The 17,262-nt window shown below is 42.7% G+C and overlaps 1 protein-coding gene across 1 annotated transcript in view; it reads left to right on the plus strand.

Moving 5' to 3' along the window:
- LOC146177600 (uncharacterized) overlaps nt 1–16,918 on the plus strand; it is a 58,837-nt gene extending 41,919 nt beyond the window's left edge. The window contains exons 4-5 of the mRNA XM_084581600.1: nt 15,589–15,852; nt 16,814–16,918. Of these exons, the coding sequence (XP_084437726.1) occupies nt 15,589–15,852; nt 16,814–16,918 (369 nt within the window). The remainder of the gene's footprint in view (nt 1–15,588; nt 15,853–16,813) is intronic.
- The last annotated feature ends 344 nt before the right edge of the window (nt 16,919–17,262 follow it).

Below are 17,262 nucleotides of genomic sequence, written 5' to 3' on the forward strand. Positions count from 1 at the left end.
GTTTAATGTTTAGTATATTTTTAATTGTACTTATCTTCTCATTCTTTTCTCCCCCCCCCCCTCCCCCCCGCATTCTTTATTTTAGTGTAGCATATTTGGCCTCTGTTTGTATTTTACCCCATCCGAAAAGGCATTGACGAGTATTCTGCTGCAGCTGTACCGCTTATCAGGCCCCTGGAATCCACGACCCCTTCCTAAAAACACCTGTTATTATCGAACCTGCTTCTAGGCTGTCAAATCACGTGTTCTGCACTTCACAGCCGTCAGCACGACTGTCTAGAAAGTTGAAACAGCGACCTGTCGCAAAAACGCAAAAAAGAAAAGGAAATTTTAGAGTAGGGGTCTGCTTCTAAGGACAGTGATGGCGCTGCAAGGGAGGCCCTTATGCATACTCTGAACTGCCAGCTGCACTGTACCACTTAGAGAGCAGCTCAGCCAATATTTCACTTGGTTTGCTCCTCAGCACAATACTCGAGCGGTCTAGACAGCCGTGCTGACAACTGTTCTCTTTCCTAATGTGGCCGCCTTTTTATTTCTTTTTCACATCACAAGAGCATGGGGTGCAAGATCCCCTCGTCCTCTCCCCTCACTCGCTCTTCTCGCCTGTGATATTCGTGCAGGCACGCTTGGAAGTTAAGCTCCCTCTCAACTTTTGCTTTGTTCGGCTCTCTGTATTTTACCTAAGATAAATATTCTCGAGCACGACAGAAATTTAATTAAAAAAAAAAAGTAACTATTTTACTATTTTCTGCTGATGCGAAACTGTTGTGTATATTTGTGTGGTATTCTGGCAGCGTTTCATGTCTAGTCTGAGATTCCATGCCATTTATGTGCGATTTCTGAATGGGTCGCGCGTGGGAATACTTTTATACAGCTTTACTGTCTGCTGCAAACAACGGCCGCTAATTTTGAAGGCTAGGCTGAAAAAATGGTTGAAAGCTAACCAAAGAGACACTGCGCCAATCCGAAAAAAAATCACGTTACAGGTGTGGACATGGCACGGAAATTGGAGGCGCATTTATTATACAAAAGGCGCAGAAACTTAGCCTAGGCAATCCAACAATTGCATAGGCCTAAACCCGGCTGAAGTGACAAAGTAAATAGAAGAAAAACGCAATCGTACGTGACCGATAATCCTGTGGAGCACCAAGCGTTACGGTAAAAACTTCCCCTGAAAAAAATTCCCTACTTGAGAAATAAGAAAAAATGTCCTCGAACAGGTTCAAACCTACCGCAACCACAACCCTTCGCCAAGCCTGATGCCGCCGCCTTATAAGTGTTGAATTTAGTGTCTGACTTTCAGTGATTTTACGTTACATATTAAAGAAGCAATAAGTCCAAATACATGGACGGGGACAAAAGGAAAGAAACACACACGACGATTGACAAGCGCTGCTACCAACTGTTTATTATTGTGTGTACACGAGGTATATAAAGGAACATCGGAGCATGCGCAGATGGTACTGGCACGCAAGTCATGCAACTGCAAATTGATTATGGCAAAAGAATCAAGAAAAGCACATTCAGCGTCATAAATCTGCAAAGACGCGTCGCTCGCACCGCTATCAGATAATTTTGTTTTAGCTTGAACGTTAGATGTATATTTTTCTTGCACCGTTCTTTATCTGCTCTTTCATTAGTATTCCCGCTTTAAAATGTACACCACATTTCCCCGAGGCGAGCTGCAAGTATGTTTATATAGTTTTCACCTGTGAGCTCGTTAGTGACTGAAGATAAAGCTGTTGCGGGTCGTTAATAAAAAAAAATGATGGCAGCAGTAGGAGAGTGAGAGCGCCTTATGTTTTTGTTTGCGCAGGAAAAACCGTGCCGACCATCGGCTTCGGTAGGTATGCTTGAAGCGCGGTTTTAGGGTTACCATAGTCAACGACCAGTAAAGATTCGGCCTGTCCTCAATACAGCATCTCCATTGCCCTGGAAGTGTAGGAAGAATTCCGCATCCTCGCCACTGGAAGCGTTGAATCTCGTTACCGGAAGGTATGTGATGTTCTACTGACCCCTTCGGTATTGGGAGCTTCCGCAATACTACTACGTGCCTAGCCGGTTGTATATCAGTGGTGAATATTACCCAGCTGTTTAAACTTGTCTTAATGATTGCTTAACGATCTGCAGAACTGGCACCTAAGCATTCTGCTAAAAGAATCTAGCGGTGTGGCAGGTTGTGGTGAGCTCTTTCACCACGATTTTAAGCAGTTCCTTCTGCAGTCCCTGTAAACACGCCAAGCGTTCGAGATCGCAGGAACCAAATGATAGTTACATCTATCCTTAGTCAGGAAAGAATGCATTAAATGTGCAATTAGTGATGTGGCTTCCGGAAGTATTTATTTGTAGAGACGATTTTTGCCTTTGCAACATCTTTTCGTTCAGGCTGCTTCCTAAGGGGACCTTTCTTCCAGGCAGGTTTCCTCTGCGGTCGTATTTTCAGTGGACATTTTTACCTACACCGAAGCACCAAGGTTCGAAAAATTGCAGAATAACATGGCCACTACTGGCGCGCAATAGGATTGGTAGCTCAGTAATAGCAGCGGTTTAGATTTATGGAAGTCTTTTTCCTCAATGTACCACGCTGTCATCAACATATGTATGTTAGACGGCCCCTGAAACCGCCCTTGCGGTAATATACTAGTTGAAAGAATTCATACAAATGGTCTTTGTGAGGATTCGAGTCAAATTTAAAATCTTTGCGAGAAGGTAATTAATAAAAAAAAATTGTTTTATAATTCGCTCAAGCACTATCGATGAAAGCAACCTCCTTAACACAAAGGAGAACAGATAGTTGGCTTAATAAGTTCGCTGCGATATGGTAAGCATTCGCCACTTCACTTGTGTTCTGATCTTTGTGGGTTTATATTACAAGGGTATCATGAAATTGTGTAGGTAAAAACTTCCCCGAAAGAAATGTCACCAGAAGATATAGTCCTGGAAAAGGCGACATCGGAAGAAAATTGGGCCCCTGAAGAAGCGGCCGTTATAAAAAAATGTCCACTAGGCATAAATTGTGTGCAAGAATGAATTCTTGCGGAAGTGATGGCGGCAAAAATCACATATTTTATAGCATTCTTTCTTGAGTTTCAAAATACACTTAACCTTTCTGGGATCTCGGAACTGTCGACCTGTTTACAGGCGCTGTAGAGGTCACTGCTAAAAGGCGCTGTGAAAAACGTCAACATAACCTCCCATGCCGCTAATTTATTTACAGAGTGCGTCATTACCCATTTCCGAAGCTTATTAACAATCAATATTCAAATTCGTTTATTCCATCGTACGCATGGTAGGAACTGTTGGGCAAAAAGGTTGCTCGAGGTAGCTTGACTAGGGCCCGTGACACAGCAGCAGTGTGAAGATGCAAACTTAGATGCAAATTCAAACACAATTGCTCAGGTAAAGATAGGCAATATATACCAACTAGCTAGACAATTCATTAATTTTAGACTTCTTAGAAGTATTAGACATTTTGGGCGGCAACGATAGCCTTCGTATGATCCAGCGCTCTAGTGCCTAAAACGCATCCTGAAATTCTTGCAGATAGCGACCGCGTTCAAGAATAACGGAACGCAAAACGCTGTATATCGTGATCACCGCTGTCGTCACCACCGCATCAGACCCCCGATAAGAAATCATCAGCCCCTTCTACAAATGCAACCACCCAGATCCCAATATCTTCAATTCTTGGGCGGCAGCGGTAGCATGGTCAAGAGCTCATGTCTAAAACGTATCTTGCATTCATTGCAGGTTTGAAATGAAAAACTTCGCCACATTTCATGAACTATTACCCAACTGCATCACTGCTTCTTCTGCTGCCCTTACCATCTTTTCTTGTACGGATTTCCCCTTCTTGATAAGGCCGCCACTAGCTAGTAGTGTATTGTGCCATTCGATAAAGATTGGTGATCTTCTTGCCAATATAGATTCGATACAAATAATTTGATAATGGTATGTGCTGAATGCCACCTGCAGTTTCACTTTCGTAAATGCAGTGGCATATCTGTACAGTCATTTCGATCGATGAAAGCAAAAAACTAGAAAAAATCAAGAATGTTCATCTTGTAAGCCTTCTGCTAGCGAGCCTGAAATACAACATCAGACTGGGAAAATGCAGCCAGAGCTGGCAAAAATTTCGGTACTGGAAGCAAATTTACATAAGTTGATGAGCTTGCAAGAAACGGTAACAAATGCTGCGAAAACCGTTCAATACCTGTCGAATGCCTATGATGACCTAAGCAAGACATAGAATATAGTAAGACCAGGCAATACCCGACTTGCATCGACGGGTAGAGGCTATAGAAAGTTCATCATCATCGTCATGAGCCTGCATATACCCACTGCAGGGTGCAGGCCTCTCCCATATTTCTCCAATTAACCCGGTTTTGTGCCAGCTGCATCCACTTGGCTCCTGAGAACGTCTTAACCTCATCCGCCCACTTAACTTTCTGCCGCCCCCTTCTGCGCTTTCCTTCCCTTGGAATCCAGCTTGCTACCCTAAGCGGCCATCGGTTATCCTCTCTTCGCACGACATGTCCTGCCCATGCCCATTTCTTCTTCTTAATTTCCACTAGAATGTCGGTAACTTGAGTTATTTCTCTTACCCACTCTGCACGCTTCCTATCTCTTAATGCTACCCCTACCATTTTTCGTTCCATAGCCCTCCGGGTTGTCCTCAACTTAACTAGAACTCTCTTGGTTAGCCTCCACGTTTCAGCCCCATAGGTTAGTACAGGTATAATGCAACCGTTGTATACTTTCTTCCGGTAAGCTGCTAGTCATAATCTACGAGCTCTTGCTAAATGTGCTCCATTATAATCTTATTATTCTTGTGTTATTTCTTTTTCATGGTGCGGATCTGCGGTTACTACCTGTCCTAAGCAGACATATTCGACTACTACTCCCAGTGCTTCGCTACCTAACGTAAAGTGGATTTCCTTCTCGAGGCTGTTGAACATTACCTTAGTCTTCTGCATTTTGATTTTCAATCCTACTTTCTACTTTTCCTGTCTAGGTCACCAATCATGATATGCAGTTCATCTCCTCAGTTGCAGCTGGTCGAGCGGGCTAAGCAAGAAGGAACAGCCAGAGGGCTCCTAGACTGAGAGGTCCTCGTGGGAGTGTTTACATATTTTTTTATTTAACATTTTTCCTCCTCGTCCTCCTAAGTTACATATGAAAGCAATGTCATCAGTAAATCGCAGATTACAGAGGTATGCGCCATCGACCCTTATCTCTAACTGCTCCCATTCCAGCTCTCTGAATACTTCCTCTAAGCAAGCTGTGAATAGTATTGAGGAGATTGTCTCCGTGCCTAACACCTTTCTTTATGGTAATTTTGTTACTTTCTTTATGAAGAACTATAGTTGTAGTGCAGCCACTATATATATCTTCCAGCACTTTCACGTACGGCTCTCTACCCCCTGATTTCGCAATGCCTGCATCACCGCCGAGGTTTCAACTGAGTCGAATGCTTTTCGTAATCAATGAATGCTATGTATAAGGGCTGGTTATATTCCGAGCATTTTTCTATCACCTGATTGATGGTATGGATATGATCGATAGTAGAGTATTCTTTCCGAAAACCTTCATGATCATTTGCTTGATTGCAGACTAAGGTTGTTCTTATTGTATTAGCGATTACCTTAGTAAATACCTTATACGTAACAGACAGTAAGCTGATTGGTCTATAATTTTTAAGGTCCTTAGAGTCCCCTTTCTTGTGAATGAGGATAATGTTTGCATTCTTCCATGGCTCCGGTACCGTCGATGACACCAGGCACTGCGTATACAGGGCGGCCAGTTTTTCTAGCACGATGTCCCCCCCGTCCTTCAGCAAATCTGTAGTTATCTGATGCTCTCCAGCTGATTTCGCCCTTTTCATAGTTGCTATTGCTTCTTAACCTCGTCCTTCGTCACTGCTGGAAAGCTTGACTGTTTTTACCTTCCACTAACTCATTACGGTCCTGACTACTTTGGCTACTGCACAGATCTGTATAGAACCCCTCGGGCACTTTGACTATCTTGTCCATATTCGTGATTACGTTGCCCGCCTTATCCCTTAGAGCATACATATCATTTTTGCCTACGCCCAATTTGTTCTTCACCGCTTTTAGGCTTCCCCCGTTCTTCAGAGCACGCTCAATTTTCTCCATGTTATGCATCCTTATATAGGCGACTTTGCCCTTGTTGATTAGCTTTGATATCTCGGCCAGTTCGATCCGGTCTGTTGGATTGAAAGCTTTCATACTCTGGGGTTGATTAATCAAATCTTTCGTCTCAGATAGCTTACCGGTATCCTCTCTAACTATCCTAACGCCTACTTCTACAGCAAAATCAGTAATGATATTTCTGAAATTATTGTTCCTTGCCTCTAGGGTAATGTCGCCATCCTCAGTTAGAGCTGAATACCTATTCTGTAGCGAGATCCTGAACTCTTCTGCCTTCCCCCTCACCGCTAGTTCGTTGATGGGTTTCTTTCTTACTAATCTATTGCGTTCCTTCTTCAGATTTAGGCTAATTCGGGACCTCACCATCCTGTGGTCACTGCATCGCACTTTCCCGATTACCTCTACATCCTGCACAATGGCGGGGGTTGAACACATTATGAAGTCGATTTCATTTTTAGTCTCCCCGTTAGGACTTTTCCATGTCCATTTCCGGTTCTTCCCTTTGCAGAAGAATGTATTCATGTTTCTTAAGTTACTGCGCTCTGCAAACTCAACTAGTAACTCCCCCCTACTATTCCTAAAGTCAATGCCAGAGTAACCTACTGCTTGGTCTCCTGTCCGCCTTTTCCCTACCTTGGCATTGAAGTCGCCCATTAGTAAAGTATACTGCGTCTTTACGTTTCGCATTGTCGATTCTACATCTTCGTAGAAGGTTTCTAACGCTAAAAATGGCATATTCTTGTTATTGGTGACTTCAATGTTGACTTTTTTTCAACTGAACAACCAAAATACCAACTTTTAGAAGTCATGTTTTCAAATTGTGAAAATTTAATCACCGAAGCCACTAGGGTAACAATGCATTCAATCAAGCACATTTATTTTTTTTTCACAAACATTCTTAAGGAGACAACTTTCCACCTTTCCTGTGTTCGGATATAAGCGATAATTTATTCATATTTACAGCACTTCCCATAGACACCAATTCTCAAAGTATAGAATACACTAAAAGACACATGAATCACCATAGTGTTATTTTGCTCACGTCTTTGGTAGCTAGCTCCGAATGGACAAACGTGTACACTGAAAGTGATCTCGCTAAGTCATATGATGCATTCATTTCTACACCCCGCCAGGGTGGCGCAGTGGTTACGGCGCTCGACTACTGTTCCCAAGGATGTGGATCGAATCCCGGCCTCGGCGGCCGCTTTTCGATGGAGGCGAAAAGCAAGGCGCCCGTGTGCTGTGCGATGGTTAAAGAACCCCAGGTAGTCAAAATATCCGGAGTCCTCCACTACGGCGTCTCTCATAGCCTGAGTCGCTTCGGGACATTAAACCCAACAAACCAAACTAAACCATTCATTTCTACACTACAGCAACGCTATAATGTAGCATTTCTCTTATCAACGACGCTGCAGCACGAAAAAGCCGGAAACCATGGATAACTAATGATCTTTATAAGCTCATTAAAAAAAATGGAAATGAAAAAATTTTGTAGTCTGATTCGAAAAACAGGTGAAGTTGAACTTTTTCAAGAATTCCAAAGCTTCAGGAGTATGTTAACTTCAGATGTTAATAAATCAAATTCGCTTTTTTCCAACGTAAGTTGGAGAACTCAACCCAATATAGCAGCAGAATATGAAGGCATTTTAGTAAGTTGACCGACGCCCCCACGGCTCTTTTGCCTTTAGAATTATATATATTGGAAGAACATATTACTCGAGTCATTAGCTAGTCTGTTTAACAAATATTTAAATAATGTCAGCGCTCCAATGGCAGTGCCAGATAACCAACCAGAGTGCAACTCTTAATGGTATATTAATGATGTCATAAAGAACCGTATATTTCTTTCTCCTACATCTGAGGAAGAAGTTATATCTATTTTGAATTCCCTTCGCTAGAAATCGTCTGCTAGCGACGATGATAAATTACTATGATATATTATTATAATAAATTATGATATTCAACGATGATATTATTTTCTACTGATTAAAGCAGTTGCAGATAACATAGCGAGATTCCTACCTCATATTTTCAGTCAACACTAGTTCTTGGTACTTTACCACAACAACTGAACATTGGTCGTGTTGCTCATACATACAGGGGGTAAATACAATGCGTTAAACAATTAGAGGTCCATCTCAGTGTTGTCACTTTACTCCAGAGTTGCAGAGCGTATCTTATATAAACGATTTGGCACTTTCTTATAGTCAAGGAAAGGGACAGTTGAACAACAGTACAGATTTCAAAAGGGGAAATTCACCAAAACGGCCCTGCTGCATATTAAACATAAAATCATTCGTAAGATTGAAGCCAAGCTATATACAGTTGAAATTTATATAGACTTTCGTAAGGCGTTTGATTCTGAAGAACACTATATATTGTTCAGTGAATTTGAAGCGTATGGTTTTAAAGGCACAGCACAAATACTTATACGCAGTTATATGCAGTTGAGGTCTCAGTTAATTCCCATGCATGGCATTGCATAACGGGAAGATAAGATTATATACGACGTTCCTCAGGGCCCTACCCGCGGCCTATTGTTATTATTACTGTATATAAGTGACCTCATTAAGATTTCAACATTGTGTAAGGTGTTGCTGTACACTGACGACACAAGTTTTTTTTTCAGGGGGAGCCTTGAAGAGCCTGAGACACCGCCAAAGGCATGGCTGAATGAGCTCGGTTTATTGGTGCATACAAACAAGCTTCATATAAATACAAGCAAAACAAAATATATAATATTTTCTGACAGAAACAAGCCCATTCTAAACAATAAGAGCCTGTGCTGTAATGATGCATTGCTTGAGCATGTAGATTTTCATACATTCGTAGGTGTCACTTTTCACTCAAACCTAGCATGGTACTACCATGTGGGAAATGTAGGAATGAAAGTAGCGTGATGTATTGGAATGTTAAGCCGCCTTCAAAATCTTATCCCTGTGAGGCTCAAAAAGCACTCTTTTTCTCACTTTAAATACAGCGCCTTAGTAGAGGGAACCGGAATTAAGACTGATAATGATAGACTGTATGTGCTGCAGCGAAGGTCAATTAGAGCATTATATAAGGATAAGTTAGGCACCGTAACATTCTTGGCAAAACATATTAGCCTACCTTCCCACGATATATACAACCAGAAATTATCTATGTATGTATTTTCTGAAGTATCGAGCAATTACAATAGGTTTTCTAGTCATTATTTAAATACATATACTGGTCAGAATTTGTGGAGGACTTTCATTGTTGTTGATAAACGTCGGACTAATTATGCCAAACAGACAATTCAACCTCAAATCATGAAATTATGTAGTAGGTTTCCTTGATATAGCAAGAATATGTGGAAGTGGGCGAACTTTCAAACGACGAAAAAAAAAACTCTTTTTACTTCAAATAGGGAACCAAATAAAATAGTAAAGCAGACGTGAAATCGCAACCTATTGTGCTCTTCTTTTATGTTGTATAGAGTTTCAAGATAGCAGTTTTTAAGATAACAGTTTTTAGATCTGCATCTGCCGTTCGAGGAAATCAATCTATTTTGAAACTACAACCCCAGATCGACACACTTTTGAATTCACAATCAAGCCTTGCATATTGGTGCAGGGTTTTAAGCGCTAAAAGACAAGGACAAGAGAGGCGACACATAACCAAAAGCACATTTCCGCATTCCAAATCAATATTGTGGCAATAAAGGCCAAAGGGTGGCAGAGAATGAAACCAAAGTGAATAACAATAATAAAAAAAGAAAATAAAAGGTATCAAAGGTAAAAATCCAGGAAAGCAAGGCACATGCGCGGGTGGGCGTGTGTAACACACGAACAGACAATCAGCGGGACGTTGCGTTGAAAAAATCAATCTCAGCCGCGAACAGAGATGAAGAGTGTTCGCTGATGCACTCGTTGCGAGGTTTCTTATCATGATAGGCTTCTACGTCAATCCGTGCCGTCTGTTCAACCCGAGCCCCAACATGCATGACATTTACTTACGTGACCAATTATCGGCCTGTAATTATCATCTTTTTTTTTATTTTTGGGCGTGCTCCCTCAGACGGTCATTGACACAACGCCCAGTTTGGCTGATATAATACTTTCCACAAAACATGGGAATGGAGTAAACCACTCCAGTGGAAAACATTACGAATGGCTTATCATGGTTTTTCACGCACTATCACTTTTCCGCTTTAGAAATGCGTGGGTAGAGCTTTCCCCACTTTTTGTGAGCCGAAAACATAACACGTACACCATGCCTGCAAGCGACTTTTTTGAGGAGGTTGTGCGAGTTTTTGAATGTAGGGCATACCCTCAGGCCTAGGGGGCTTTTGTTAAGCGCTAGCCGTTGTTTGTTCCGTCCCATGTTTGAACTTCCGAAGCATGGCCTAGGCGACGGCTGTCAGACTCGGCCAGGGGAACCCTTCAGCCAAAAGCCGGCTTATCTGATAGTGAAAACATCTTATGTGGGCACGACTTTCGGAGACCAGATTCCAAGCACATTAACGCTATACCTGTTTTGATGATCTTGGAATGCGCTGAGTCATAAAGCAACCACTAATTTTTTGCTCGTGTATAATAAAGCCCTGCATAAAAATGAACTACCAACTTGTCCAACAGGAAGTCTTAATGAGACCTTTCATAAATTGCAAGAAACAGCGTCATCAGTCCTTTCCTCCGAAGTGCTGTATCTCTATTGGATACAGATTTCTGGTATAACTCTGAAGGGTCAAGAACACTGGATATCAGAACGAAGGGATAACTGCGAGTTATCTGGGGTAATAACCAATCTAAAGCGCCAGGCCACTCAGCCGGGCAGGAGTGGTCAGGCTGAAAAGAAAAATATCACTGTTTTACCATGTGCCCATCGCCTCCCCAATGCTAAAAAAAAACGTTTTAAAAAGATACCACATCACCATGTTTTTTTGTCTTTTTACAGCGCGTGTCAAGCTCAAACAGATATGTGCGGCTAGTCAGATAAAAAAGGAAGAAAACAAAAGAAAAGGCTGTCGTGTCGCGCAGAGAGATAAGCTTGCGTAGTGGAGCGCAGGTATTGTGTCCCCATTTCTTGCGGCTATATTGATCAGATAGGTGGTGCCTGAACAGGCACTTACTCGAACACAGGAATCATTTATATAACGGAAAGTACCGGTCTCATCTGAAGAAGCATTTTCTAGGGTGCGAAGTTATGAAATATAAAAAAAATGCAACGCATTGTTTCATGACATAATCATCATCGTCAGCCGGACTACACCCACTTTAGGGCGAAGGCCTCTCCCATACTCCTCTTATTAAACCGGTCCTGCGCTAGCTGCATCCACTTGACCCCTGCGAACTTCTTAACTTCACCCGCCCACCTCACTTTCTGCTGTACCTGCTACGCTTTCCTTCCCTTGGAATCTAGTTTGTTACCCTAAGCGACCATCGATTATCTTCTCCTCGCACATGTCCTGCCCATGCCAATTTCTTCATCTTATTTTCCACTACAATGTCAGTGACTTGAGTTATTTCTCTGGCCCACTCTGCACGCTTCCTATCTCCTAATGTTACCCCTACCATTTTTCTTTTCATAGCCCTCTGCGTTGTCCTCAACTTAAGTTGACTCCTTTTCGTTAGCCGCCACATTTCAGCTCCAGAGGTGAGTACAGATAAGATCCAATTGTTGTCTACTTTCCTCTTGAGCGATACCGGTGAAGTGCTAGTCATATTCTGTCAATACTTGTCAAATGCGCTACATCCCAATCTTATTATTCTAGGTATTCCTCTTTCTTGATATGGATCTGCGGTTACTACCTGTCCTAGTAGATATTATCGCTTACTACTTGCAGTGCTTCGCTACCTATTGTGAACTGCTGTTCCTTCCCGAGGCTGGCGAACATTACCTTAGTCTTCTGCATACTGATTTTCAAGCCTACTTTTCTGCTGTTCCTGTCTAGGTCATCAATCATTATTTGCAGTTCATCTCCTGACTTCCTTAGCAAAACTTCTGTTTGGGCTCGATGATGCTTAGTTTATAGTGTGTTTTCTCTCTTATGTGCGTGTTCTTGTGCGCTTGAACTCATTTCAAAATAAGTTACTTAGCAAGGCGACGTCATCAGCGAGTCGCAGTCTACTGAGGTATTCTCCATCTACCCTTATCCCTAACTGCTCCCATTCCAAGTCTCTGAATACTTCCTCTAGGCAAGCTGTGAATAGTACTGGGGAGATCGTTTCTGCTTGGCTAACGCCTTTCTTTATGGAGATTTTGTTAGTTTATTTACGCAGAACTACTGTTTCTTTACAGCCATTATAGATATCTTACAGTACTTTCATATACGGCCGGTTCGTCTACACTCTGATTTCGCAATGTTTGTATGACTGCCGAAGTTCCTACTGGATTAAATGCTTTATCGCAATCAATGAATGTTATGTATAGGGGCACGTTATATTCCGAGCATTTTTCTATCACCTGTTTGATGATATGAATATGATCGATATTTGAGTACCACTACCGAAAATCCGCTTGATCTCTTGCTTGATTGAAATCTAAGATTGTCCTGATTTTGTTAGGGATTACCTTAGTACGCACCTTATATGTAATTGATAGTATAACCTGATTCACTTGTAGTTTTTCAAGTCCTTAGCGTCTCCTTTATTATGCATTAGGATAATGTTAGCGTTCTTCCATGACTCCAGTACCGTCGAACACACCAGCTATTCCGTATTAAGGGTTGCCAGTTATTCTAGCACAATATTATTTGCATCCCCCACCCAATCTGTAGTTTCTTGATCATCTCCAGGAGCTTTCAACCTTTGCATAGTTTCTAAAGCGATCTTAACCTCGTGCCTCGTCACTGGCGGAAAATCTGACTGCTTTTCACTACTGTCTATCTCATTATTGTCCTGACTACTTCGGCTACTACATAAATCAGTATAGAACTCCTCGGCTGCTATGACAATTCTGCCCATATTTGTGATGACATTGCCCGCCTTCTTCCTCAACGTATACATCTGATTTTTGCATATGCCCAATTTTCTCTTTACCGGTTTAAAGCTATCCGTGTTCTTTAGAGCATGCTTAATTTTGCCCATGTTATGCTTGCTTATGTCGGCCACTTTACTTTTGTTGCAAAACTTTGATATCTCTGCCAGTTTTATCCCGTCTGTTGGGCTGCAAGCTTTCAGACTTTGGCGTTTCTTAATCGCATCGTTCCGTTTCCTTGAACACTTTTCCAGTATCCTCTCTAGCTATCCTATCGCCTACTTCTACCGCGCACTAAGTAATGACATCTCTGAAATTATTGTTCATTGCTTCTAGGCTAAGGTTGGCTTCCTCGGTTAGCGCTTAGTATCTATTCTGCATCGAAAGCCTGAATTCTTCTACTTTTCCTCACACTGCTAATTCGTTAATGGACTTCTTTCTTACTAAGCTGTTTCGTTCCCTCTTCAGATTTAGACTAATTCGATACCTTATCATCATGTGGTCACTGCATGACCCCTTTTCGATTACTTCCACATCCTGCATAATGCCGTTATTAGAACACAATATGAAGTGAAAATCGTTTTTCGTCTCCCCGTTGGGGCTTGTTCATGTCGACTTCTGGTTTTTTCGTTTGCTGAAGAAAGTATTCATGATGCGTAAGTTATTGCGCTGTGCAAACTCAACTATTAACTCCCCCCTGCTATTCCTATAACCAATGTCATAGTCACCCACCCGCGTTTTCCCTACCTTCATAGGAAGCATTGAAGTCACTCAAGTCACACATTATTAAAGTATACTGCGTCTTTACTTTCCCCATTGTCAGTTCTACATTTGTGTAGACCCTTTCGACTGCCTGATCATCATAACTACATGTAAGAGCGTAGGTCTGTACAACCTTCATTTTATACCGCTTATTGAGCTTAATTACGATTCTTGCGACCCTCTCATTATTGTTATAAAATTCCTCTATATTACCATCTATAATCTTATTGACATGGAACCCTACCCCTATTTTTATCGCTTCGGTAAACCTCGATAAAAAAATACATATCCTCCCTTCAGTATAGTATATGCCTCACGTGGCCTCCTAGCCTCCCTAAGCGATTTCACATCCCATTTCATATCCTCTAATTCATCTAACAGTGCTGCTAAACTGCCCTCACTAGCTAGGGTTCTAACGTCGAACGTTGCAGGGTCAGTTTCCAACGGCGACCTGTCCAGCGGAGCCAGAGATTCTTAGCAACCGCCGCTGCGTCACAGGTCTGACCGCCGTCGTGGTCAGATGCTACGCAGCCGCTGGGACCTGAGGGCCGGGATTTTGTAGGACTAAACATGGGAGGTTGTGGCCCATTGCGCTACCAGGAGAGCCAACACCTGTTCTGGTGAGGGAGTGCGTTTCCGGGTGTTCGCCGGATAGGTCGCCCCTCAACGCTGTTTATGCAATTCCACCGACACGCGGATTTTTTCTTTTTTTTTTTGATCTGGTAGGATACTACGACGACGGTCCTCTTGCACGTGAAGCGAATGTTTTACATCTAACTGCCGCTTCACCTAGCATGACACATTATTATACACCCAAAAAAATCAGACAACACGCGAAGGGGTAGAGGCTTACCATATCCCAAATGACCAAGATGCATAAACAAACCCACTTTTCTCCTGTGCTACAATGAGGTTATACTTTCTCGGTAATTCATAAGGAGGTGTGGAGATGTGTTTTGTGTTTTACTTATCCTTTATTTGGTTCATGACTGTGCGTTCATCAACTTATGAAGATTTAAACAATGAAACCATCAGTTGCAACCCGCCTCGTGAACCAAGACGCATCAATCCCACGGCTTCTCGAAGTCGACAATGCTACCCTCCTTTTGTCAAGAAAGGAGCACCTCCGGCGCCGCACACGTGCACTTATCCCTCCGTGTGCGATATCCCTTCCCCGCGGTCTCACCCGTGCAGAGGAGGTTGCGCTTAGGAGGATCCGGGTCGGTGTTGCCCTTACACCAGCTGTAACTAGGACGTGGTCATGCTTCCAACACTTATATCCTCGCCCAGGATGCCCGATCTGTAACAACGAAGATGTCGAGGCCGACATCCACCACTTGCTGTGGGACAGCCCAGCACTCAAGACAACACGAATCCGGCACCTGAGCATAGCTGGCCTTTCAGCAACCAATCCTGCCTCATACGTCGCCTGGACGCAGGGACCTCATCATCGCTCACTTCTGGACTTCATAAAATCAGCCAACCTTTTTCCATTCATTTAATCATTTATTCATCCTTCATCTCATAACCTCCTGATGCCCTGAGGCAATAAATATCAACTAAAAAAAAACCATCAGTTGCGAGTCAGCGCTTGTCTTGTGTCCTCCTCTTTTTAGTCCGTCGTCTCCTGCGTTCTTTTTCTACCCTGATAACAGTGGGCTCGGCGAAAGAGGACCGGACCGGTGTGCTAAGCATGCCTCCCATCTTATTGCAGGCGATCGAGCTATCTTCAGCCGGACTGCTTTCAACATTTCAACCCCAAGGCGAAGGGCTCAGAGAGCAAACAGCAACATTCGGCAGCACGTGGGACAACGGCTACTGCATCGACGGTTTTCTACAAGCGGCAACATCAAGCATCGGATTTGTGACGTCATCAAAGACACAGGCTATAAAATCAGGACTGCATTCTTGGGACTTCAGTGGGCTCGGCGAAAGAGGACCGGACGGTGTGCTAAGCATGCCTCCCATCTTATTGCAGGTTAGTTATACTGGCTTATTTAGAAGTGATGAAAGAACGCTTGTTGTGCCGAGCCCACACACTCTCCTATTTATCGCTGCTGACTACTTTCATGTTTGTAAGTTATTGCTTTGTGGCGATATAGAGGAAAACCCTGGTCCCTCTGTTGCGGAAATGTTAGAGCAACTAGTGGAAGGTCAGAAAGCAATTCGCAGCGGTCTAGTAGATATTAAGCAAAGACTGGAGAATACTGAGAAAGCTGTGTTTGAATTTGGTGTGCGCATTGAGAAGGTAGAAGAGAATATTAAGGAAGTACACAAAACTTCGCAGCAGATACAAAGGCCGCAAGAAATTGTCGCAAAATACCAAGAACTTAACTCGCAGAGGTCACGTCTTGCGGATTTGGAAGATCGTAGTCGAAGAAATAACTTAGTTGTGTTTGGCATTAACGAACAGGATGATAAAACGGAATATGACCATCGACGGAAGGTAATTGATGAGGTCTTTAATCAAAAATAGGGTGTTGATTGCTTGTCTGTAGCACGCATTCACAGAATGGGGCGAGGAGCCTCTATTCGCCCAGTTATTCTCTACTTCCAGAACTACCTTGAGAAGCAAATGGTTTGGCGTAACGTACGGAAGCTAAACGATTCTGGTATTTCTATTCAAAATGACTTCTCGCCAGAAACGTTAAGAAAGCGCAAATTACTTTGGCAAAGCGGAAAAGCAGAGGAGGACGCTAGCAGAAAAGTAAATCTAGTTGGAGACAAACTACGTGTTGATAAAGCCTTTTACGTTTGGGATGATTCGTGCACCATGCGAATTCCGGCTCGACGGACCGTTCAATCAGATAGATAGCGGTCACAGACTCTGCAGCGTCAACTACGCATGCTCTCGCTCAACGTCAGGAGTATCGTGAGTAAAACTGATAGCCTGGAATGCCTTCTTCTTTCATATGACCCTAATATAATCATCCTTACAGAAACTTGGTTACATGATGGGATCTCTAGCGATACAATTGTTCCAACTGGTTACAAAGTATACAGTCGTGACCGGTGTTCTCGTGGTGGAGGGGCTGTCGTTATAGTGAAGTCTTCTGTTGCCGTTACTGTATTAGACCAAGTACCTGACCACGAAAGCTTATTTTTGAATGTATCTCTTTGGGGCACTTCCTTTCTACTATGTTCAGTTTATCGTCCACCCAACTCTGCAAATTCGTACCTTCAAAAACTGTATGATCACCTGCTGGCAAAGCGTTATTGTAATACCTTATTAACTGGCGATTTCAACCTGCCAAGCGTGAATTAGCCATGTCGGGCTTATGGACAATGTGATGACAATAATACTATCTTGGATGTCATGTTAGCTTTGAATTTAGATCAAATTGTTAGAGAACCCACATGTGACAGTGCCCTTCTTGATTTGTTTTTT

Source organism: Amblyomma maculatum, chromosome 10, assembly GCF_055883805.1.
Source record: "Amblyomma maculatum isolate TAMU_Amacu chromosome 10, ASM5588380v1, whole genome shotgun sequence".
Lineage (NCBI taxonomy): Eukaryota > Metazoa > Arthropoda > Arachnida > Ixodida > Ixodidae > Amblyomma > Amblyomma maculatum.